Source organism: Chlorocebus sabaeus, chromosome 16, assembly GCF_047675955.1.
Source record: "Chlorocebus sabaeus isolate Y175 chromosome 16, mChlSab1.0.hap1, whole genome shotgun sequence".
In the NCBI taxonomy this organism is placed as follows: domain Eukaryota; kingdom Metazoa; phylum Chordata; class Mammalia; order Primates; family Cercopithecidae; genus Chlorocebus; species Chlorocebus sabaeus.
In genome coordinates, this window is record NC_132919.1 from 4700210 (window position 1) to 4725704 (window position 25495).

The window sequence follows — 25495 nt, forward strand, 5'->3', positions numbered from 1 at the left end:
TGAGCCGAGATCGCGCCACTGCTCTACAGCATGGGCAACAAGAGCGAGACTCCGTCTCAAAAAATAAATAAATATTAGCAAAAGACTGAATAGGCACTTTATAAAAGAATGCATACAAATGGCCAATCAGCACATGAAACATAGTCAATACCATTGATCTCCAGAGAAATGCAAATCAAATTGCAATGGTGTGCCTATGACATCCATTCAACGGCCAACGCTAAAGATTTAGAATATCAAATGTTGGCCATGCCATAGAATAACTGGAACCACCATACACTGATTTTAGAAATCTAGAATATAACAACCATTTCGAAAAAAATCGTGTGATAGTTTCTTATAAGTTAAACATACACTTACATGATCGAACAACTCCACTCCCTAGTTACCCAAGATAAAGGAAAACTATCCACACCAAGACAGGGATGTTTACAGGAGCTAAAACAATGGGCGAAACTGGAAACACACATGTCTATCAAAAGAAGAGAAATATAAATCTGTTTTTTAAAAAAGATTGAAATATCTTGTATTTTAATACCCGAAAAAAATTTTATTTCCCCCTAGACTGTCAATTCCAGCTGAGCAGGCTCTGTAACCATCTTATTTACTACCATACGCTCAGTTTTCTGGCAAGGAGTAAGCGCGCAATACATGTTTGGTGAATGAATGAAAGAATGCCCGCTTTCATACACTAATGGGTTTGTAGCCACCACCCCTCGGGCCTTTTACGCCCTCATTCCTTCCAGGTACAAACGCTATCTGGGTAGGTCGAATGTGGCTCGCAGCGGGTCTGGGAGCTGGGCAACCACCGGTAGGTCCCGCAGCGGAGGCGCGTGCCCCCGGGGGCCGAGGCAGCGCCCGCGGCTGGAGGGGCCCGGGCGGGCGCCGAGCGGAAGGATGCGCACAGCGCGGGGTGCCCCGGCGAGCGGCAGGCGGCGGGCGGCGGGCGGCGGCCGGGCACGCTGGGACCGACGGCGCGGGACGCCCCGACGCTTTGCAGCACTTGCCGGTCTCACCGAGAGAGCTGCGCGGCCCCGCGGCCCTGCAGGGCACAGGGCAGCCCCCGGGCTCCCGGTGGTGCGCGGGGCGGCTGGGCGGCGGTGCGCCGGGGCGGGCCGAGGGCGGTGGGGGCGGGACAGGACAGACGAGAATCCCGCGGAGGTGAGGCCGGGGGCCGTCCCGCCCCCGAGGGCAGGCCCTGAGCCCCAGCCCCGCCCCGGCCTGCTGGGGCGTGGGCTCCGGCTGCGGCTCCGCTCTGCTCGCTTGGCTCGGGAACCCGCGCGGGCGCTGGCTCCGTCTGCTAGGGTGAGGCGGCCGGGAAGGGGCGCGCGGGGGTCCCCAGTCCCGGGAATCGGGCGGGGACGGAAAGGGCTCGGGTTGCGGAGCCTCCAGACTCAGTCGCACGCTCAGATTTCGGGGTTTCTCCCCCCGGCGGGGATCGCATAACTTCCTCATTCCTGCCTGGACCCCTGCCCCCGGCCCGCCTGGCCTGGCGTAAGCCCCGTAGCCCCGCGCTCTCCCGACCACCCGGGGCCGCTTCCCCGCGCAGCTGCTGTGCTGCCCCAGGTCGGAGCCTTCCGGGCCTGGCTGGGTGTTTCCCGGGTCTCTGGTTACGGGACGGGGCGGGGGTCGGGGAGTGGGACTGGGATTGTGGATGAAGGACTAAGGTAGCGGATGGGGGCTCGAAGGGGTCGGTGGGGCGTTGCAAACTGGTCGGTCGTCATCAGCGGGAGGTCAGGAGTCCGTGGGGGAAGAGGAGGACCTGGAAGAGATGGAGGACCTGCGGGAGTTAGGATGGGGGGCGGGTGCTGCAGGGCAACTCGCCTCCCTGAGGATTCCCTATATTCCTAGGATGATGGCGACCCCTGAGAGCCTCTTCCCCACTGGGGACGAACTGGACTCCAGCCAGCTCCAGATGGAGTCCGATGAGGTGGACACTCTGAGGGAGGGAGAGGACCCAGGTACACAGGGAATATGGATGGCCCTCAGGGAGGAGAGGCGTGGCGAGCCAGGGGGCTGGGGCCTGTGGGGGTCTACACTCCTCGACTTTCTTTCCTCCCAGCCGACCGGATGCACCCGTTTCTGGCCATCTATGAGCTTCAGCCTCTGAAAGTGCACCCCTTGGTGTTCGCACCTGGGGTCCCTGTCACAGCCCAGGTGGTGGGCACCGAAAGATACACCAGCGGATCCAAGGTGGCCAGACTGGCCCCAGGGAGGGGGAAAGGGAGGGCGGCCCGGAATGGATCCAAGGTGGCTGTGCTGGCCCCAGGGAAGAGGGAAAGGGAGAGCTGGCCAGAGTGGGGAGGCGGGGACTCAACACAGGGGTCATCCATTCAGTTCCTCACACCCCTAGGTGGGAACCTGCACTCTGTATTCTGTCCGCTTGACTCACGGCGACTTTACCTGGACAACCAAGAAGAAGTTCCGTCATTTTCAGGAGCTGCATCGGGACCTCCTGAGACACAAAGTCTTGATGAGTCTGCTCCCTCTGGCTCGGTGAGGGGATCAGACTGAGGCCTGTAGAGGGCAGGTGCCCCCCACCCTCCTTTCTGCCTGTCTCACCCCCAGGCCACAATCTTTCCTCCCTGCAACTCTGGCCACTGGGCCCCTCCCCTGACCCCAGTTACCAGGAAACTTTCCCTGCTCAGCTTTCCCTGTCCATGGTTCTGTGCCAGCATCTCAGCTGGGCGGGATGCCCAAAATGCTCTTGGCAGCCTCACCCTTTTCTAGTCTCCATTCCCAGGGTAGGGGGCCTTCCTTTTGCCAGACTCTAGGACTTTTGCTTGGTTTTTGTTTTTGTTTTGGACAAGGTCTCCCTCTGTCACCCAGGCTAGAGTGCACTGGTATGATCTTGGCTCATGTCAACCTCCTGGGCTCAAGCAATCCTCCCACCTCAGCCTCCTGAGTAGCTGGGACCACAGCCAACACACCCAACTAATTTTTGTATATTTTGTGGACATGGGGTGCTGTTGTGTTTCCCAGGCTGGTCTTAAATTCCTGAGCTCAAGTGATCCACCTGCTGCAGCCTCCCCAAGTGCCAGGATTCCAGGCATGAGCCACCACGCCTGGCCACCTCCAGGCCTCTTCTTTTCCTCCAAGCCCCATCTCCAGTGTTTTCAGGAACCAGAGCACCCAGCTTCCCAGCTCTTATCTGAACCTCATCCATCCTTTCCACAGTTTTGCCGTTGCCTATTCTCCAGCCCAAGATGCAGCCAACAGAGAGATGCCCTCTCTACCCCGGGCAGGTCCTGAGGGCTCCACCAGACATGCAGCCAGCAAGCAGGTGGGACCAGATGCCAGGTCCTCTGGGAAGGCATTGGATGTGCAAATGGCTCTGGTCCCATCTGTCTCTCTCTCTCTCATCTCCACTTTAGAAATACCTGGAGAATTACCTCAATCGCCTCTTGACCATGTCTTTCTATCGCAACTACCATGCCTTGGTAAGGTCCAGGAGCTGATTTTAGATGTGGAGCAGGATCATCAGACCCTCAGGGGGAGGAGGGCCAGGGGCTCCAGGGTCTGAGGAGCTGAAAGCCAGGTGTCTCCTTTGGCCTTTTGTTTTCCTCTGCAGACAGAATTCCTGGAAGTCAGTCAGCTGTCCTTTATCCCAGACCTGGGCTGCAAAGGGCTGTGAGTGTCTGGCCCCCTTCACCCAGGCATCCATAGACATCCCTCTTAATTTCTCCCTGCCTGAGAATGGGGCAAGCAGTGCAGGGTGGGCTGGGGGTCTGGAGTCCTCATCCAGCCTCTCTTCCTGATTGCCCCACAGGGAGGGGACGATCCGGAAGCGCTCAGGTGGCCACCGCGTTCCTGGCCTCACCTGCTGTGGCCGAGACCAAGTTTGTTATCGCTGGTCCAAGAGGTAAGGGCTATGGCTGAGCAGCTGGGCAGTGGGTGGGAGTGAGGAATAAAATTGTGAGGGCAGAGAGGAACACGGGGAGCCCTTCTGCTCTAGGTGGCTGGTGGTGAAGGACTCCTTCCTGCTGTACATGTGCCTCGAGACGGGTGCCATCTCATTTGTTCAGCTCTTTGACCCTGGCTTTGAGGTGCAGGTGGGGAAAAGGAGCACGGAGGCACGGTACGGTGTGCGGATCGACACCTCCCACAGGTGAGGCCTCCCTGGGGTGAGAGACACCGGCTGAGTGGTGAGCCAGCCTACAGCCCTGCTGGGAGTTGAGTAAGAGAGACCACAGTAGAGAGGAAGGCTGTTCCACCTCCCGGGATCCGGACATAGTTTTGAACCAGGGAACTGGTCTAGCCAGATGCTTGGGACTGCTCTTAGAGACGGGGCCCAGAGAAAGGGGATTAGTAGAAGCTCAGGAAAGGAACTGCTGACATAAAGGAAATTCCATTTGTTCATTTGTTCATTCAACAAACCTGAGTGCCTGGTACAGTACTGGTTGCTGATACAATACTAGGCTCCAACTGTGAGTAAGGTGGATACGGCCAGGCATGGTTTCTCATGCCTGTAATCCCAGCACTTCGGGAGGCCGAGGCGGGCGGATCACCTGAGGTCAGGAGTTTGAGACCAGCCCGACCAACATGGTAAAACCCTGTCTCTACTGAAAATGCAAAAATGAGCCAGGCGTGGTGGTGCTGGCCTGTAATCCCAGCTATTTGGGAGCCTGAGGCAGGAGAATCGCTTGAAGCCAGGGGGCAGAGGTTGCAGTAAGCAGAGATCGCACCACTGCATTCCAACCTGGGGGACAAGAGCTAAACTCTGTCTCAAAAATAAATAAACAAATAAGGCAGATACATACACGCCCTGTCTCTGTGGAGTTGTGATTAGGGACCAAGGGAGGAAGTGAGAAAGAAAGGGGAGGTCTCTGGGCAAGATCATATGTATGGAGGGCAAGGATTTATGGTCCATCTCATTGTTCCCATCCAGGTCCTTGATTCTCAAGTGCAGCAGCTACCGGCAGGCACGGTGGTGGGCCCAAGAGATCACTGAGCTGGCGCGGGGCCCAGGCAGAGACTTCCTACAGCTGCACCAGCATGACAGCTACGCCCCACCCCGGCCTGGGACCTTGGCCCGGTGGTGAGACACTGACATCCCTTCTGTGGCCTTCTTGACCCCCTGTCTCTGAGTCCTTCACCCTCTCTTTTATTTCCTCTGAACCCTTCTGACCTCAGCGATCCACCCTGTGACTTCCTTAATCTTCTTGACCTTTGATATCTTTAACCACATTGATCTCTCTGATTTCGCTCTGACCTTTCTGACCTTCAGACTTGGTCATCTCTTCTGACCCTTGATGTCTGTAACCTCCTCTACCACACTGACCCTCTCTGTTCTTTATCATCTTCTCAAATCTGATTTAGTCCTTCATTTAATCAACATGTTCCTTTTTTTTTTTTTTTTTTTTTTTTTTTTTTTGAGAGTTTTGCTCTATTGATCTCAGCTCACTGCAACCTCTGCCTCCCAGGTTTAAGCGATTCTCCTGCCTCAGCCTCCTGAGTACCTGGGATTACAGGCACCCACCACCACACCCAGCTAATTTTTGCATTTTTAGTACAGATGGGATTTTACCATGTTGGCCAGGCTGGTCTCAAACTCCTGACCTCAGGTGATCCACCCGCCTCGGCCTCCCACAGTGCTGGGATTACAGGCATGAGCCACCACTCCTGGCCTTAATAAACATTTTCTAAGCACCTAGCAGTGCTGGCAGTAAGACACAGGCCTCTCTGGGTTAGGGAAGTAGGTGATCAAATCATAAAACAATGTGAACTTGCCATACTGGTGACAGGTAGAAGGTAACAAGCACAGACAGGGGGTACCTGACCCAGCAGGGATATCAGGAAGCTTTCTAGGAGGTAGTGATCCTGAGGTAGTTTTGCTTTAAATCAGAGACTGACACAATATTAATTTTGTTATGGTTTTTGTTTGAGACAGTGTCTTGCTCTGTTACCCAGGCTGGAGTACAGTAGTGTGATCGTGGCTCACTGCAGCCTCGACCTCCCAGGCTCAAATGATCCTCCTGCCTCAGCCTCCCAAGTAGCTGAGACGACGGGCACATGCCACCACACCCGGCTAAGTTTTTAAATTTTTTGTAAAATAATTTTTTTTTTCATTAGCCAGGTGTGGTCTTGAACTCCTGGGCTCAAGGGATCCTCCTGCCTCGGCCTCCCCAAAGCACTGGAATTGCAGGCATAAGGGACAGTGCCTGGCCTATATAAACTTTTTTTTTTTTTTTTTTTAAAGAGAGAGTTTCGCTCCTGTTGCCCAGGGTAGAGTGCAGTGGCACAATCTCGGCTCACTGCAACCTCTACCTCCCAGGTTCAAGCGATTCTCCTGCCTCAGCCTCCCAAGTAGCTGGGATCACAGGCGCGTGCCACCACACCCAGCTAATTTTGTTTGTTTGTTTGTTTTTTGAGATGAAGTCTCTCTTTGTCGCCAGGCTGGAGTGCAGTGGCACAATCCCGGCTCACTGCAACCTCTGACTCCCTGGTTCAAGTGATTCTCCTGCCTCAGCCTCCCGAGTAGCTAGGATTACAGGCATATACCACCACATCCAGCTAATTTTTGTATTTTTAGTAGAGCCAGGGTTTCACCATGTTGGCTAGGATGGTCTCAATATCCTGACGTTGTGATCCACCTGCCTTGGCCTTCCAAAGTGCTGGCATTACAGGCGGGAGCCGCCGCGCCTGGCTATAAACTTCTTTTTTTTTTTTTTTTTTGAGACGGAGTCTCGCTCTGTCACCCGGGCTGGAGTGCAGTGGCCGGATCTCAGCTCACTGCAAGCTCCGCCTCCCAGGTTTTACGCCATTCTCCTGCCTCAGCCTCCCGAGTAGCTGGGACTACAGGCGCCTGCCAACTCACCCGGCTAGTTTTTTGTATTTTTTAGTAGAGACGGGGTTTCACCGTGTTAGCCAGGCTGGTCTCGAGCTCCTGACCTTGTGATCCACCTGCCTTGGCCTCCCAAAGTGCTGGGATTACAGGCGTGAGCCGCCGCGCCCGGCTATAAACTTCTAAAACAGCCAAAACCGATCCACAGCGATGGAAATCAGATCAGCAGTTGCCTGTGGCAGGGTATGGGGAAAAGATTGTCTGGGCAATCAAACGGGGCACACGAGGGAACATTCCAGAACGATGAAAATGTCCTATATTTTGATAGGACTGGTGATTGCATGGGAACAGCGTACACTTGCTGATCCTCATGCAACTATACGAGATAAAGAAAATGCAGAACAGTCCAGGCAGAGAAGACAGAAATAGCTCAGGGCGTTTGGGAACCACCAGGACATATTGTTGTTACTGAGTGAGGAGGAGCAGTCAGAGGAGAGGCTGGGAGTCAGTGGCAGCTGATCTCACAGGCTCCCGTGTGCTAATATCACAGGCACAGGGCAGTCATGGATGGAGGTTGTTTTTGTTTGGTTGGTTGGTTTTTTTGTTTTTGTTTTGAGATGGAGTCTGGCTCTGTCACCCAGGCTGGAGTGCAGTGGCATGATACCGGCTTACTGCAGTCTCCGCCCCCCGGGTTCAAGCGATTCTCCTGCCTCCAGCCTCCTGAATAGCTGGGATTACAGGCATGCACCACCATGCTCAGTTAATTTTTGTATTTTTAGTACAGATGGGATTTCACCATGTTGGCCAGGCTGGTCACGAACTCCTGACCTTAAGTGATCCACCCACTTCGGCCTCCCAAAGTGCTGGGATTACAGGCATGAGCCACCTCGCCTGGCCTTCCTACATATTTTCACATGTGCAGGCACGTGTTACTTTTGTTTCAACATAAATAAGATCATGCACCCTCTTCTGTGACTTATTTTTTCACTTAATACATGTGTGAGAGATTAGACACTTAGATTATTTCCCATTTTTCATTTTTACACACAATGCGATGAACACGATCTTTGCCTAAGCATTGTGTAGGTTGTATTCCTAGACGTAAAATTACTGTGCATATTTAATGATATTAAAAGCTATGTGCATTTAATATTTTGATACTGCTGGCCAGTCGCTGTGGCTCATGCCTGTAATCCCAGCACTTTGGGAGGCCGAGGCGGGTAGATCACTGGGGTCAGGAGTTCAAGACCAGCCTGGCCAACATGGCAAAAACCGTCTCTACTAAAAATACAAAAATTAGCCAGGCATGGTGGCGGGTATCTGTAATTTCAGTTACTTGGGAGGCTGAGACAGGAAAATTACTTGAACCCAAGAGGCAGAGGTTGCAGTGAGCCAAGATCGTGCCATTGCACTCCAGCCTGGGTGACAGAACCGGACACCATCTCAAAAAAGCTATATATATATATATATATATTTTTTTTTTTTGATACTGCCAAATTGTCTCCTAAAAGTTATATTCCCGTAGTCTATGAGAATACCCACTTCCCCAGCATACTGAATATTCCCCAGCATATTGAATAACATTCTGATATGCTAATATGCTGATATTGAATGTTACTAATGATTTTAATTATTACCCATCTAATGGATTTTTCAATGTAATTTCATTTTAACCTCTTTTTTTTTTTTTTTTTTTTTGAGACAGAGTCTCGCTCTGTCGCCCAGGCTGGAGTGCAGTGGCCGGATCTCAGCTCACTGCAAGCTCTGCCTCCCGAGTTTACGCCATTCTCCTGCCTCAGCCTCCTGAGTAGCTGGGACTACAGGCGCCCACCACCTCGCCCGGCTAGTTTTTTGTATTTTTTAGTAGAGACAGGGTTTCACCATGTTAGCCAAGATGGTCTCGATCTCCTGACCTCGTGATCCGCCCGTCTCGGCCTCCCAAAGTGCTGGGATTACAGGCTTGAGCCACCGCGCCCGGCCTCATTTTAACTTCTTCGTTTACTAGTGAAACTGAACATCATTTGCCACAACTGGCCATTTTAATTTCTCTGTGAACTGTCAGTTCTTACTCTTTGCTCATTTTTCAGTCGGCTCATGTGACTTTTCCTTGTCGACTTATTGGTGTTCTTTATGTATGATGTATTAATCCTCCCATTCTTTAGTTGATTAGGTTGTTGTGTCTTTTTGTAATTTTTATTTGTATTTAGCGTATATGGGCAAACACTATTTTGATGTGTCTGATACCGCTTGTGCTCTCTGATCATTCCTGATCTTTGACCTTGCTGTCACCTCTGACCCATGACTGTCCTCCGATCTTCACTCTCCAGAGCTTTCTGGCTTCTGACTCCCTTGACCTCCTTGGCTTGGCCTCCCCCCAGGTTTGTGAATGGGGCAGGTTACTTTGCTGCTGTGGCAGATGCCATTCTTCGAGCTCAAGAGGAGATTTTCATCACAGACTGGTGGTGAGTGGGAAAGGCCCCAACAAGACGGGGCAGGATAGAGCCTGGGGCAGGTCAGCGTATTCCTCGGAGGAAGGAGGAGAAGCGGGGTGCGGCTGGTGGTCTGGGGCTTTGTTTGCCCCTAATCCACTGCCTTGAATCCCAGGTTGAGTCCTGAGGTTTACCTGAAGCGTCCGGCCCATTCAGATGACTGGAGACTGGACATTATGCTCAAGAGAAAGGCGGTGAGGACAGCCGTCAGGCTGCAGGGGGAGGGGGTTGCCTGTGGGTGGAGGTTGATTAGCAGGGCTGCAGCGTGGGAGAAGATAGGGAGTCTGAGGCTTCAGGGGAGGGAAATGTGCCCATCCTGGCCCAGCGCCTGTCAGACATCACCTCCGCCCTCTCCCTCTGCCCTAAGGAGAACTGACACCTTCCTCTTCATGCTCCCTTCACCTGGCAGAGACTTCCCTCCCAGTAAACATAATAGTTTATTGTGTTATCTGGGGGTGTACATGCCTATCTCTTTCACTGGACTAGTTAATATCATTGTTCCACTACAAGGCACAGTACCTGCCATGGGGGGGGCATGTGTGGTGTTGATGGACAGGAAGAAGGATGCATGGATGTTGCAGGGGGGGTGGGCAGGTGGATGGATAGAGGACAGAAAGGGTGATGGATGGAAGGATATGAGTTGGAAAGGTGGAGGGCTAGGAGGGTAGGCGGGTAGATGGATGAATGATAGATGGTAGATAAAGGGATGAGTAAATGCTTGGGAAGATAGATGGATGGATGATATGTGGGTAGGTGGATAGATATGTGGATGGGTGAGTGGGTGAGCACACAGATGACATTTAGTCTAAGTCTGCTGCAATCAGCAAAGCAGGGCATATGTGGCAGAGCCTCTAGGATCTCCAGACAGGCTGGAGGGACACACGTAGAAAGGGTTTGGGAGTGTGGAAAGGGGCAACTCTGGGAGAGGCACTGGGATCTAATTCCCCAACTCACCACCAGGAGGAGGGTGTCCGCGTGTCCATTCTGCTGTTTAAGGAAGTGGAATTGGCCTTGGGCATCAACAGTGGCTATAGCAAGAGGGCACTGATGCTGCTGCACCCCAACATAAAGGTGACTCTGGGCCTCAGAGACCCTCCCCCATGACAGCCCTCCTCCCCACACTGTCCCCGCCCCCAGTGCTCCTGCTTCCTGACGGTCTCATCTTTCCATCTTTCCTCTCTCCCTCCCAGTACCTCCTGTTTTCCTTCACCTAAACCCACCTCATGAACCCTCCCTGCCTGCTTCAGGTGATGCGTCACCCAGACCAAGTGACGCTGTGGGCCCATCATGAGAAGCTCCTGGTGGTGGACCAAGTGGTAGCATTCCTGGGGGGACTGGACCTTGCCTATGGCCGCTGGGATGACCTGCACTACCGACTGACTGACCTTGGAGGCTCCTCTGAATCAGCTGCCTCCCAGGTAATCCCCCCGAGGCCTTCCTGAGCACCCCCAAACTCAGATAAGCTCAATCCACACCTTTTCCCGGCTCCAGCCTTACCCCCTCAGTCATTCCAGGCCCTGCCCACCTCAGGGTTCCTCAAACTTTCTGGGACCCCAACAACCCACTTTGAAAGTGCTATAACCGGCCAGGTGCCGTGGCTCATGCCTGTAATCCCAGCACTTTGGGAGGCCGAGGCAGGCAGATCACCTGAGGTCTGGAGTTTGAGACCAGCCTGACCAACATGGTGAAACCCCGTGTCTACTAAAAATACAAAAAATTAGCCAGGCATGGTGGCGGGTGCCTGTCATCTGGGCTACTCGGGAGGCTGAGGCAGGAGAATCGCTTGAACCCAGGAGGCGGAGGTTGTAGTGAGCCAACATCGTGCCACTGTACTCCAGCCTGGGTGACAAGAGCGAGACTCCGTCTCAAAAAAAAAAAAAGGGCTGTAATCCAGTCCTTTCCCCATTTCACTGACCATCACCCCATTCCTCTAAAAGTGTCAAAGGCAGCTGGAGGGGAGGACTGGGGAATCAGACCCTCTGTTTCATTCTTCCTCTCCGTCTCTCTCACTCTTTCAGTGCTCCTCTCTTTGGCCCTGGCTCTGTACAGCCCCATGACTTCCCCTTGCCCCTGGCTTGGGTGTGTTCCCCCTACAGCCTCCCACCCCGTGCCCAGACTCGCCGGCCACCCCAGACCTCTCTCACAACCAATTCTTCTGGCTGGGCAAGGACTACAGCAATCTTATCACCAAGGACTGGGTGCAGCTCGACCGGCCTTTCGAAGGTGAAGCCTCCCACCCGCCAAAACCCCAGAGAGCTGAGAGCAGGGTCAGAAGCTGGGACTGGTACTGAGGATGGGATGAGGGGTCAAGGGTGGTACAGCCCTCCCTCTGGCAGGCTCCTCCTCCCTGCCCCAAGTGTCCCCAGGAGTCCAGCCCTGACGTCTCCCCTGACTCTCCCGGGACCTCGCAGATTTCATTGACAGGGAGACGACCCCTCGGATGCCATGGCGGGACGTTGGGGTGGTCGTCCACGGCCTACCTGCCCGGGACCTCGCCCGGCACTTCATCCAGCGCTGGAACTTCACCAAGGTGCTCCTTCCCTCTGGTGGGGGCCGGAGGTAGGGAGGGAGCCAGGGACAGCTTGGCACCTCCTGCTGACTCTGCCATCCCTCCACTTCAGACCACCAAGGCCAAGTACAAGACTCCCACGTACCTCTACCTGCTTCCCAAGTCTACCAGCACTGCCAACCAGCTCCCCTTCACGCTCCCAGGGGGGCAGTGCACCACTGTGCAGGTGAGGCCCCCCACTTCAGCCAGCTCCCCACCTTTGTCTCCTTCAGCCCAACACCCCAACCCACTCTCCCTGGTGTGAGAGCCCCCTACACTGTCCTCTCCTGGGGTTAAGAAGCACATCACGGCCGGGTGCGGTGGCTCACGCCTATAATCCCAGCACTTTGGGAGGCCGAGGCAGGCGGATCACGAGGTCAGGAGATCGAGACCATCCTGGCTAACATGGTGAAACCCCATCTTTACCAAAAATACAAAAAATTAGCCGGGCATGGTGGTGTGTGCCTGTAGTCCCAGCTACTAGAGAGGCTGAGGCAGGAGAATCGCTTGAACCCAGAAGGTGGATGTTGTAGTGGGCTGAGATCACACCACTGCACTCCAGTCTGGGCAAGGGAGCGAGACTCTGTCTAAAAAAAAACATAAAATAAGAAAATGAAAAGAAGCACATCGCATTCACCATTCCCTAGGTCTTGCGGTCAGTGGACCGCTGGTCAGCAGGGACTCTGGAGAACTCCATCCTCAACGCCTACCTCCACACCATCAAGGAGAGCCAGCACTTCCTCTACATTGAGGTCTGACTGGGAGGAGGTGGGGGAGAGCATAGAAGGGATGTCGCAGGAGAGAGACCTGGGGAATGAGTGGAGTCAGTCATCGAGGGTTGGTGGAGCTGGGCCCGGAGCAGAAGCAGACGCCTGGAGCCTGGGACCAGGGCTGGAGGCCGAGGACAGCGCCAGGGGCTAGGCTGCTGATGTCTGTCTCTGGTTCTTGCCCCAGAATCAGTTCTTCATTAGCTGCTCAGATGGGCGGACGGTTCTGAACAAGGTGGGCGATGAGATTGTGGACAGAATCCTGAAGGCCCACAAGTAAGGTGGACTGTCAGGAAGGTGGGGACTGTGGGTGTGGTCTGAGCCCAGTTGCAGGGGATGGAGTTGGAGGGACCAGTTGCACCTCTGACTCCACCCTCTCCCCAGACAGGGGCAGTGTTTCCGTGTCTACGTGCTTTTGCCCTTACTCCCTGGCTTCGAGGGTGATATCTCCACGGGTGGTGGCAACTCCATTCAGGCCATTCTGCATTTTACTTACAGGTGACCCCCCAGGGCTGTCAATGGCCCCATCCCACCCGTGTCCCCCTCCTGATTCTGTCCTGATCCCTTCCTCCTGGGCCTTAAAGGAGTGCTACCTCTCCCGACCTCCCCTCCCCTCTGCCAGCCTCCAGTTCTCTCCCTCTGTCTTTTCTCTCAGGACCCTGTGTCGTGGGGAGTATTCAATCCTGCATCGCCTCAAAGCAGCCAGTGAGTGCTGGGGGCTGGGGGCTCAAGCCCTGGACCCCTGGGAGAGGGAGATTGGGGCGCTGGAGGCCTGGGGGTGGGGGAAGGAGGCTGTCATTCCTGTGAGCCTCTGAGGCTACGCAGACCATAGCTGGCCTTCCACTGCAGGGAGAAGTAGAGAGACCAGACTCTATGTAGGAAGAGCTTCTGGAGTGAGAGGAGGTGGGACAGGGCCCTGTCTGCACACAGAGCCGCCTCTCCCCTCACTTCCCCTCCTGTCACCCCGTCTCTTGTATGCAGTGGGGACAGCATGGCGGGACTATATTTCCATCTGCGGGCTTCGTACACACGGAGAGCTGGGCGGGCACCCCGTCTCGGAGCTCATCTACATCCACAGCAAGATGCTCATCGCAGATGACCGGACAGTCATCATCGGTCAGTGCCGGATCTGGGCCCCTGGCAGGGAGAGGGTGCGGGGACAGGCAAAGAGATGAGAGGCTGGGATGACAGAGACTGCAGCTCAGGCTCATGTAGGGGTGGAGGGTCCAAGAAGGAGTGTTGCAGGCCAGTGCTTTGGTAGAGGGGATGGGGTACTGGGGGGAGTGCCCTGGCCCCAAGCAGACAGCGTGCCCCACATCCACCCCAGGTTCTGCAAACATCAATGACCGGAGCTTGCTGGGGAAGCGGGACAGTGAGCTGGCCGTGCTGATCGAGGACACAGAGATGGAACCATCCCTCATGAATGGGGTGGAGTATCAGGCGGGCAGGTTTGCCTTGAGTCTTCGGAAGCACTGCTTCAGGTAGAGCTGGGGCAGGGTGCCACAGGGTGGGAGGGAGATGGGGGCGTCTGCCTTTTGAGCAGGACAAGAGGTAGCACCGCATAGGTACTTCCAGAGCCAGAGGTAGAGGTAGTGCTAGGTTCTCAATGGGCAAGGCTGGGCGCGGCAGCTCACGCCTCTAATCCCAGCACTTCCCAGCACTTTGGCGAGGCCAAGGTGGGTGGATTGCCTGAGGTCAGGAGTTCAAGACCAGCCTGGCCAACATAATGAAACCCGTCTTTACTAAAAATACAAAAAATCAGCTGGGCGTGGTGGCGGGCACCTGTGATCCCAGTTACTCGGGAGGCTGAGACAGGAGAATCACTTGAACCCAGGAGGCAGAGGTTGCAGTGAGCCGAGATCATGCCACTACACTCCAGCCTGGGTGACAGAGCGAGACTCTGCCTCCAGAAAAAAAACAAAACAAAACAAAAAAATAAATCTATAGGCAGACTAATCAGTTTAGAGTGTCAGTGAAGCAGGAACACCAAAAAAAAAATGAGAAAAAATCTTTTTTTTTTTTTTGAGACGGAGTTTTGCTCTTGTTGCCCAGGCTGGAGTGCAATGGCGAGATCTCAGCTCACCACAACCTCTGCCTCCCGGGTTCAAGTGATTCTCCTGCCTTAGCCTCCCAAGTAGCTGGGATTACAGGCCTGTGCCACCACACCCGACTATTTTTTGTATTTTTAGTGGAGACAGGGTTTCACCATGTTGGTCAGGCTGGTCTTGAACTCCCGACCTCAGGTGATCTGCCCAGTTCAGCCTCCCAAAGTGCTGGGATTACAGGTGTGAGCCACTGTACCTGGGCATGAAAAAAATTTGTTGTTGTTGTGTTGTTGTTGTCGTTATTAAGACGCAGTTTCACTCTTGTCGCCCAGGCTGAAGTGCAATGGCGCAATCTTGGCTCACCGCAACCTCCGCCTCCTGGGTTCAAGCAATTCTCCTGCCTCAGCCTCCCAAATAACTGGGATTACAGCTGTGAGCCACTGCATCCCACCAAAAAAAATCTTTTAAAAGTAATTTTTGGCTGGGCGCGGTGGCTCACGCCTGTAATCCCAGCACTTTGAGAGGCCAAGGCAGGCAGATCACGAGGTCAGGAGATCAAGACCATCCTGGCTAACACGGTGAAACCCCGTCTCTACTAAAAAAGCAAAAAAATTAGTCAGGCGTGGTGGCGGGCGCCTGTACTCCCAGCTACTCAGGAGGCTGAGGCAGGAGAATGGCGTGAACCCGGGAGGCAGAGTTTGCAATGAGCGGAGATGGTGCCACTGCACTGCAGCCTGGGCAACAGAGCCAGATTCCATCTCAAAAAAAAAAAAAAAGTAATTATTTTCATAGGTTCTGAGGATTGGGGAAAGAACAGAAAAAGAAGAAAATTTAAAATAAAAATAATTTTTTAAAACACCAAGGTAGTCATCAAAGTCAAGACAAATCAGAACTCTGTTGGCTTCTTTTATACTTATTTTACTATTTTATATTGCATTTGTTTTGTTTTTGTTTGTTTGTTTATTTGTTATTTGTTTTGAGATAGGGTCTTGCTCTGTCACCCAGCTGGAGTTCGGTGGTGTGACCACAGCTCACTGCAGCCTCGACTTCTCTGGCTCAAGTGATCCTCCCACTTTAGCCTCCCAAGTAGCTGGGACTACAGGCACATGCCACCACGCCTGGCTAATTTTTATATTTTTTTGTAGAGATGGGGTTTTGCCATATTGCCCAGGCTGGTCTTGAATTCCTGAGCTCAAGCAATCCATCGGCTTCGTCCTCCCAAAGTGCTGGGAATACAGGCGTGAGCCGCTGCGCCCAGCCAATTTTGAATTACCTGAGTAGGGACGATGTAACTTTTCTGGCATTCAAGTTCTCTAAGGATCTTAATCTGGCCCTGCTGGGACCCCTTTCTCCCATAGTGTGATTCTTGGAGCAAATACCCGGCCAGACTTGGATCTCCGAGACCCCGTCTGTGATGACTTCTTCCAGTTGTGGCAAGACACAGCTGAGAGCAACGCCAACATCTATGAGCAGGTGGGAACTTGGGAGGGGAGGGGGAGAGTGGCCTGGGGAAATGTGTGCATTATCCTGCTCAGGGTAGGATGGAGAGAAGCCCCACCACACACTCATTCTCGGAAGGGGGATGAGGGCCTGGGGGCGTTTGCTATCAAGAGATTTAGTGGCCCAGGCCGGGTACAGAGACTTATGCCTGTAATCCCAGCCCTCTGGGAGGTCAAGGCGGGCGGATCACCTGAGGTCAGGAGTTCGAGATCAGCCTGACCAACATGGCGAAACCCCATCTCTACTAAAAGTACAAAAATTGGCCGGGCGCAGTGGCTCACGCCTATAATCCCAGCACTTTGGGAGGCCAAGGTGGGTGGATCACCTGAGGTCAGGAGTTCGAGATCGGCCTGACCAACATTGAGAAACCCCTTCTGTACTAAAAATACAAAAAAATTAGCTGGGTGTGACTAGGAGGCTGAGGCAAGAGAATCTCTTGAACTCGGGAGGCGGAGGTTGTAGTGAGCCAGGATCACACCATTGCACTCCAGGCTGGGCAATAAGAGCGAAACTCTGTCTGAAAAAAAAAAAAAGTACAAAAGTTAGCCGGGCATGATGGTGGGTGCCTGTCATCCCAGCTATTCGGGAGGCTGAGGCAGGAGAATCACTTGCACCCAGGAGGTGGAGATTGTAGTGAGCTGAGATCGCACCATTGCATTCCAGCCTGGGCGACAAGAGTGAAACTCCGTCTCAAAAAAAAAAAAGAGAGAGAGGCCCAGGGTCAGTGGGGGTGTGGAGAGGTGGTATGGGGGAAGGGGTTGAGCCTAGTCGGACTTAGATTGTTGGGAGAGTCTCCCCAAGCCTTATTGGCGTCCGTGCCCCCGCCCACAGATCTTCCGCTGCCTACCGACCAATGCCACGCGTTCCCTGCGGACACTCCGGGAGTATGTGGCCGTGGAGCCCTTGGCCACCGTCAGTCCTCCCTTGGCTCGGTCTGAGCTCACCCAGGTCCAGGGCCACCTGGTCCACTTCCCCCTCAAGTTCCTCGAGGACGAGTCTTTGTTGCCCCCGCTGGGTAGCAAGGAGGGCATGATCCCCCTAGAAGTGTGGACATAGTTGAGGTCCCCGTCGGGGAGAGGTCACCAGCTGCTGTGCCCCACCAGGTCTGGCTGCCTACCCCTTAAGCCCAGGGACTAAGGGCAGTGCCCTGCGAGATCTGGGAAGGCAGGCATCCCTGAACGGGATTAGAGGTGTCACAGAGGACCCTTACATGAGAAATAGCTGAAGAGGACACTCGCAACCTTGGGCTGGGGAGGCAGGAGAGAGGCCCAGAGAAGCTCACCCCCCTGCTGCCCAGTGCAAACCACTTCTCCATGCTGCAGAGGAGAAGCACAGCTCCTGCCAGGGCGAGCAGGGTCAAACCTCTTATTCCAGGAGAAGGGGGCTCTGCCCCAGGCCCTACGACCCATTGTTCCCTTCCTCCTCCTGCCCTTGAACCCCCTCCCTGTCCCAGGGCCTCTCCCAGCCCAATTGCTGCCAAGGTGGAGGGAAGGATAAAGCCACTTCTGGCTTCAGCCCCCACCAGGGGAAGGAAGGAGTGCATATTAACTCCCTCCACCAGCCTGCTGACACTAACTTTGTATCTGTTCAATAAGCATTTCATAAATAAAAGTGTAGAAAAGGTTAATGCGTCTTCCTTGGAGGAACTAAGCACTGGGTCCAGCCTCCCGTCCCTGCTCACACGGGGCACCAGTCCTCTTCATCTTATCTCCACCCTCCTCCTTTCTTCTTTCTCCTCTCTCTACCTCTGTTCTACCTATCCATGGCTTCGGGAGTTCGGTCACCTGGCTTCTGAGAGGAGAAGGTGTTGACACAGTGCTGCCTGGGTAGAAGGATGGGCAGGGCCCAGCCAGGGCACCTGGAGAACTGTGGAGCTGCTGTCACAACCACAGGTGAGGGAGATGCTCCAAGAAGGACCTGGAGAGGCTGCCTCTTGTTCAAGAAATACAGAAACAAAATTAGCCTGGCGTGGTGGCGGGTGCCTGTAGTCCCAGCTACTCGGGAGGCTGAGGCAGGAGAATGGCGGGAACCTGGGAGGCGGAGGTTGCAGTGAGCTGAGATCGCGCCACTGCACTCCAGCCTGGGCGACAGAGCGAGACTCCATCTCAAAAAAAAAAAAAAAATTAGTCCCTTACACTAACTGCATTTCAAGTGCTCAGTAGCCATTTGCTGCTAGTAACTAACATATTGGACAGTGCAAGTATATACCATTTCCATCACTGTACGGGATTCTACTGGATGGCCCTGCTCCAGAGGGAAGAGGCGGAAAACATGGCAAGGTCTATGGAAGCATATTGCACATACCAGACTGGGAATGGTTACCTTCCAGGAGAGGTATATAGAGAGAATGTCACTGGTAACAATGGTAACTTTTTTTTTGAGAGGGAGGGACAAACAGAGTCTTGTTCTGTCCCTCAGGCTGGAGTGTAATGGCACAATCATAGCTCACTGCAATGTTGAACTCCTGAACTCAAGAGATGCTCCTGCCTCAGCCTCCTGAATAGATGGGGCTACAAGCATGTGCCATCACACCTGCTAACGTTTTTATTTATTGTAGAGATGGGGTCTTGCCATCTTGCCCAGGTTGGTCTTAAGCTCCTGGCTTAAGTGATTTTCCTACCTCAGCCTCCTAAAGTGCTGAGATTACAGGCATAAGCCATAGCACCTGGCCCCTTTATTTCTTTTCTTTCTTTTTTTTTTTTTTTTTTTTGCTCTGTTGCCCAGGCTGGAGTGCAGAGGCACGATCTCAGCTCACTGCAACCTCCGCCTCCCAGGTTCAAGCAATTCTCCTGTCTCAGCTTCCTGAGTAGCTGGGACTACAGGCGTCCACCACCACATCTGGCTAATTTTTTTGTATTTTTAGTAGAATGGAGTTTCACCATGTTGGCCAGGCTGGTCTCGAACTCCTGACTTCAGGTAATCCACCCGCCTCGGCCTCCCAAAGTGCTGGGATTACAGGCGCAAGCCACAGCACCTGGCCCCTTTTATTTCTTAAACTGTGTGTGTATAAAAGCTGGGCATGGTGGCTAAAGCCTGTAATCCCAGCTATTTAGGAGGCTGAGGCAGGAGGGCCAAGAGTTCAAGCTCAGCCTGGGCAACATAGCAAGACCCCCATCTCTAAAAATTTCTTAATTAAAAAAATACAAACACACATATATATTCATAACTTTTTGTATGTCTGAAATGTTTAGTTTTGTTTCTTTTTATTTTTTAGAGACAGAGTCTTGCTTTGTGGCCCAGGCTAGAGCGCAGTGTTACGATCACAGCTCACTGCAGCTTCAACTTCCTGGGCTCAAGCAATCCACCTCAGCCTCTAGAGTAGCTGGGACTACAGGTGCGTGCTATGGTGCCCAGCTTATTTATTTTTCATTTTTGAGATAGGCTCTCACTCTGTTGCTGAGGCTGGAGTGCAGTACAGTGGTGTAATCATGGCTCACCGCAGCCTGGACCTCCTGGGCTCAATCGATCCTTCCACCTCAGCCTCCTGAGTAGCTGGGATTACAGGCAGGTGCCACCGTGCCTGGCTAATTTTTGTATTTTTTTGTAGAGACGGGGTTTCACCGTGTTGGCCAAGTTGGTCTCAAACTCCTGACCTCATGATCCACCCACCTCGGCCTCTCAAAGTGCTAGGATTAGAGGCATAAGCCACCATGCCTGGTCCAAAATATTTTCAATATTAAAAAATGTAGGTTGGGCGCGGTGGCTCATGCCCGTAACCCCAGCACTTTGGGAGGCCAAGGTGGGTGGATCACAAGATCAGGAGATCGAGACCATCCTGGCTAACACGGTGAAACCCTGTCTACTAAAAATAAAAAATTAGCCAGGTGTGGTGGTGGGTGCCTGTAATCCCAGCTACTCTGGAGGCTGAGGCAGGAGAATCACTTGAACCCGGGAGGCGAAGGTTGCAGTGAGCTGAGATCGCACCACTGCACTCCAGCCTGGGTGACAGAGCGAGACTGCGTCTCAAAAAAAAAAAAAGAAAAGAAAAAAGTGTAGCACAAGTCCTGGCTCTTGCCCTTTGTTCCCACAGCCTCACGCTCCTGTCTCAGAACTGACCACAGATGCAGGAGGAAACTGAGGGGAGTGAAGTGTGGGATTAGGAAGCCTTCCTGGAAGAGAGATTTTCTGGGTGGGTGAGGCGTGAAGAGGGGATGGTGTTGCTCTGCCTCATCCTCTCCTTGGAGTTCAGCCCTCAGTCCTCATAAGAAGCTACTTCTGTGCCAGAATTCCCCCCTCCTACATATAGCGGTCTCCAGGTACTAATTGGCATCTTGTTAATTAGCCTCATTGTCAGCACTAACTGCCTCTTTCCCGAGGGAGACCATTACCTCATTCACCGTGGAGTGAGAGGCAGCAGTTGCCCCAGGCTGGGCCAGGGGTGCCGAGGGCTTTTGCTTCGAAGTCTCTGCCCTCCCCTCCTTAGTCCTGGAGGCTTTTGTTTGTTTGTTTTGGGTTTTTTTTGAGATAGAGTCTTGCTCTGTCACCCAGGCTGGAGTGCAGTGGCACCATCTTGGCTCACTGCAACCTCCGCCTCCCTGGTTCAAGCGATTCTCCTGCCTCAGCCTCCCGAGTAGCTGGGATTACAGGTGCCCCCCACTGTGCCTGGCTAATTTTTGTAGTTTTAGTAGACATGGGGTTTCACCATGTTGGCCAGGCTGGTCTGGAACTCCTGACCTCGTGATCCACCCGCCTTGACCTCCCAAAGTGCTGGGATTGCAGGCATGAGACACTGTGCCCGGGCTAGTCCTGGAGTTTTTTAAATGGAGACCAACTGTAGTGAGGGGGGTGAGCGGTGGAAGCAGAGGGCTTAGAATCAGAAGAGTTGGCTCTAAACCCAGAATGGAAAGAGTAGCCTCTATGACTGAGGCATTAGTAAATTTAGAGGACCTAGTATATGCTAAGTGCTTTACATGTATTATTTTATCCTAACCTCCCTATTATTACCATCTCCATTTTACAGATGACAGAGTTGAGCCTCAGAGAGGTTAGTGATTTGCCTAAAGCACTACCTCCACTTTCTATGCTTTTTCCTACTATCCCATGGTCTTGACCTTGAACTGCTGCAGTGCCCGCCCAGACAACAGATGCCTTCATTACTTTTTTTTTTTGAGACAGTCTCGCTCTGTCGCCCAGGCTGGAGTGCAGTGGCCGGATCTCAGCTCACTGCAAGCTCCGCCTCCCAGGTTCAAGCGATTCTCCTGCCTCAGCCTCCCAAGTAGCTGGGATTACAGGTGCGCACCGCCACGCCCGGCTAATTTTTGTATTTTTCGTAGAAATGGGGTTTCACGATATTGGTCAGGGTGGTCTCAAACTCCTGACCTCAGGTGATTCGCCCGCCTCAGCCTCCCAAAGTGCTGGGATTACAGGCGTGAGCCACGGCGCTTGGCCACTTTCATTGCTTAAGTGTTAGTGATTTTCTTGCTTTTTTTTTTTTTTTTTTTTAAGTGTTACTGATTTTCTAGTGGGTGCCAGGCCATGTGCTGAACAAGACTAATATTATTCCTGCCTTTAAGGAGATTCAAAAGACATTTACAATTCAAATCATTAAATGTTACCATGGACTAAAGCCAGGCAGCTGAAACAGAAGAACCAAACTTAGTCTTGGTGAGTCAAGGAAGGCTTCATGGAGGAGGTGAGTTAGACATGTAGGACAAAGCAAAACACGGTGAGAGTGGGCATGGTCAAGAGGCTAGGGAATATTCCAAGGAGAAAAAAGAGTACATGCAAAGGTTGGGGGAGAGAATGTTGAGTTCTGGGAAGTAAGTAGAGTATTTCAGTATGGCTGGAAAATGTGAGGTCTAATAGTTGAGTACTGAAAAATAAGGCAGGCACCAAGCAGGGTGGCTCATGCCTATAATCCTGGCAACTCAGGAGCCTGAGGCAGGATAATCACTTGAGCCCAGGAGTTGGAGGCTGCCATGAGCCATGATCATGCCACTGCACTCTAGCCTGGGTGACAGAGCAGGACCCCAATTCCTAAAGAAACAAACCATTAAAAAAGAAAAGGCAAGAAAAGCCAGCAGAATCTTGAAGGGTCTTTGATGCCACACTTTTTTTTTTTTTTTTTTTTTTTTTTGAGACAGAGTCTCGCTCTGTCGCCCGGGCTGGAGTGCAGTGGCCGGATCTCAGCTCACTGCAAGCTCCGCCTCCCGGGTTTACGCCATTCTCCTGCCTCAGCCTCCCGAGCAGCTGGGACTACAGACGCCCGCCACCTCGCCCGGCTAGTTTTTTGTATTTTCAGTAGAGACGGGGTTTCACCGTGTTAGCCAGGATGGTCTCGATCTCCTGACCTCGTGATCCGCCCGCCTCGGCCTCCCAGAGTGCTGGGATTACAGGCTTGAGCCACCGCGCCCGGCCGATGCCACACTTTATCTGCTCTTTTTTTTTTTTTTGAGACAGAGTCTCACGCTGTTGCCCAGGCCGGAGTACAGTGGTGCAATCTCAGCTCACTGCAACCTCTGCCTGCTGGGTTCAAGCAATCCTTTTGCCTCAGCCTCCCAAGTAGCTGGGATTACAGGCACATACCGCCACACCCGGCTAATTTTTTGTATTTTTAGTAGAGACAGCATTTCACCATGTTGGCCAGGCTGGTCTCGAAATCTCGACGTCAGGTGATCCACCTGCTTCAGCCTCCCAAAGTGTGGGGATTACAGGTGTGAGCCACTGCGCCCAGCCAATCTGGTTTTTTTGTTTTGTTTTGTTTTGAGACGGAGTTTCGCTCTTGTTGCCCAGGCTGGAGTACAATGGCATGATCTCGACTCACCACAACCTCTGCCTCCCAAGTTCAAGTGATTCTCCTGCCCCAGCCTCCCAAGTAGCTAGGATTACAGGCATGCGCCACCACACCTGGCCAGTTTTGTATTTTTAGTAGAGACAGGGTTTCTCCATGTTTGTCAGGATGGTCTCGATCTCTTGACCATGTGATCCACCCGCCTTGGCCTCCCAAAGTGCTGGGATTACAGGCATGAGCCACCGTGTCTGGCCTTTTTTTTTTTTTTTTTGAGACAGAATCTCGTTCTGTTGCCCAGGCTGGAGTGCAGTCGCCCGCCTTGGTCTCCCCAAGTGCTGGGACTGCAGGCATGAGCCACCATGCCCAGCCAATTTTTTTTTTTTTTTTTTTTTTTTGAGACAGAGTCTTGCTCTGTCACCCAGGCTGGAGTGCAGTGGCATGTTCTTGGCTCACTGCAACCTCTGCCTCCTGGGTTCAAGCGATTCTCCTGCTTCGGCATCCCACTCGTAGCTGGGATTACAGGCACCTGCCACCACACCTCGCTAATTGTTGTATTTTTAGTAGAGACATGGTTTCACCATGTTGTCCGGGCTCAAACTCCTAACCTCAGGTGATCCACCCGTCTCGGCCTCCCAAAAAGTGCTGGGATTACAGGTGTGAGCCACCGTGCCCGGCCAATTTTTTGTATTTTTAATAGAGATGGAGTTTCACCATGTTTGCCAGGCTTGGTCGGGTGTGGTGGTTCATGCCTGTAATCCCTGCACTTTGGGAGGCCCAGGCAGGTGGATCACCTGAGGTCAGGAGTTCGAGACCACCTGGCCAACGTGATGAAACCCCGTCTCAACTGAGAATACAAAAAATTAGCTGGGCGTGGTGGCGTGCACCTGTAATCCCAGCTACTCAGGAAGCTGAGATAGGAGAATTGCTTGAACCTGGGAGGCGGAGGTTGCAGTGAGCCAAGATCGTGCCACTGCACTCCAGCCTGGGCAACAAGAGCAAAACTCTGTCTCCACCAAGGTGACATTTTCCACCCTGTGTCCTGTTCCCCAATAAAAACAAATTCACAAACAAAACAAAACAAAACAAAACAAAAACCATCTCAAAAAACAAAAACCCACCATGTTGGCCAGGCTGGCTCCAACTCCTGGCCTCAAGGGATCCTATAATCTCAGCACTTTGGGAGGCCGAGGTGGGCAGATCACTTGAGGCCAGGAGTTTGAGACCAGATTGGGCAACATGGCAAAGCCCCATCTCTACAAAACATACAAAAATTAGCCAGGCGTAGTGGCATGTGCTGCCTGTAGTCCCGGCTACTTGGGAGGTTGAGGCTGGAGGATCGCTTGAACCCAGGAGCTTGAGGTTGCAGTAAGCAGAGATCATGCCATTGTACTCCAGCCTGGGCGACAGAGCAAGACTTTGTCTTTAAAAAAAAAAATAGAATTGACTTGAAGGAGTCAGGCAGGAAGGCCAAATAGGAGATGAATGGGGATAGTGGCTTGAATAAGGGCAGTGGCAAGGAGAATGGGCTAGGGGTTAGGGAAGGGGGCCGACTGGCCATGTATCCAAATGCTAAGGAGAAGGGTCCAGAAAGGAATGTGTTCAGCTATTTTCCAAGGACTTCTAATTTAAACTCTCTTAAATGATTTATATTAAGGCTGGTGGTGGAGTCTTTCAGAAACAGTGTTGGTGCTAGAAGAGCTCCTGAGGATCATACAGCCTCCCCCCTCAATTTCACAGTGAAAGAAAACCTCAGAGAAGCAAAGCAACTTGCTCAAGGTCACACAGCATGTCAGTGGTAGAACATGACTCTTGGTTCTTAGATAGCATTACCCAGCCTCCACTGAGGCTAATGGCTGTAGGCGCTGTGCCAACATGACTAGATCTAAGGTGACCCAAGCAATATGTGAAGGGATTGAAAGCAGACTCCCTCTCTTCCCCTTCGCCACCCCTTCCTCCACGCGTGACTCCAGTGATCAATGAATAATTGTCGAAACAGTTCCTTTGTGCAGAACGCTTTGTTAAAAGAGGTGCAGAGATACACGTCTGCGGTAGGATTCCTTATCCTGAGATCTGAGAGCTCCTCGATGCTTCCCCAACCTGCTAGGTGAGGGTGGAAAGGGCATTCCTGAGGCAGCCGGTGCCCCTCCTCTGCCCCCCAACTCCCACGTGGTTTCTCCAGCCAAGTTCTCACGGAGTGGCCCCTCCCTCAGCGGCTCCACTGTTGCCATAGCAATTGGGTGGGTGGACAGCCCGTCCTATCTAGAGGCCACCCAGCCCTCGCGTGGGGAGTTACCATAACAACCCCCTAGTAATAGAGGGGGGTTGGGTACCGCCCCCTTCCCCCGCAAATGGAGAGGTGGGTGGCTTGATTGGCAGCTGGGCACACGAAAGAAGGAGGGAAAGGGAAGGAAAGGCGTCAAAGGAGATCTGAGAAGGAAATAAAGGAGAGAAAGGGCAAAAATATAGGGAAAGAAAAGGAAACGCGTGTGCGCACGCGCGCCAGCTGGTGGGCGCGCTCCGCGGCCGCCTCGGCCGCCGCCCACTTCTTTCACGCCAGGCTCGCGCGGTCGCTCTGTCCTCGCGCGCGCCTTTAGCCTGCTCGCCTGCGCCTGCGCGCAGGTGTCGGCGCCTA

At 53.0% G+C, this 25495-nt stretch overlaps 1 protein-coding gene across 1 annotated transcript; it reads left to right on the forward strand.

The window, feature by feature from the left end:
• The first annotated feature begins 1170 nt into the window (after positions 1-1170).
• PLD2 (phospholipase D2) lies at positions 1171-17755 on the forward strand. The gene is made up of 25 exons (XM_008009955.3): positions 1171-1305; positions 1852-1961; positions 2063-2193; positions 2354-2496; positions 3178-3283; positions 3375-3440; positions 3572-3630; positions 3770-3862; positions 3956-4108; positions 4889-5038; positions 9163-9246; positions 9389-9467; positions 10234-10344; positions 10521-10691; positions 11370-11496; positions 11685-11803; positions 11895-12008; positions 12469-12573; positions 12776-12864; positions 12973-13086; positions 13244-13293; positions 13570-13704; positions 13916-14069; positions 15992-16106; positions 16965-17755. The coding sequence occupies exons 2-25, from the start codon at positions 1853-1855 to the stop codon at positions 17187-17189; spliced, it is 2802 nt and encodes a 933-aa protein (XP_008008146.1). The 5' UTR covers positions 1171-1305; position 1852; the 3' UTR covers positions 17190-17755.
• The last annotated feature ends 7740 nt before the right edge of the window (positions 17756-25495 follow it).

Coding starts and splice junctions, on each gene's coding strand:
- PLD2 (XM_008009955.3), top strand. CDS start 1,853: ATGATGGCGACCCCTGAGAGCCTCTTCCCCACTGGGGACGAACTGGAC. Junction 2,194..2,353: donor GATACACCAGCGGATCCAAG/GTGGCCAGACTG, acceptor TCACACCCCTAG/GTGGGAACCTGCACTCTGTA. Junction 12,009..12,468: donor GGCAGTGCACCACTGTGCAG/GTGAGGCCCCCC, acceptor ACCATTCCCTAG/GTCTTGCGGTCAGTGGACCG.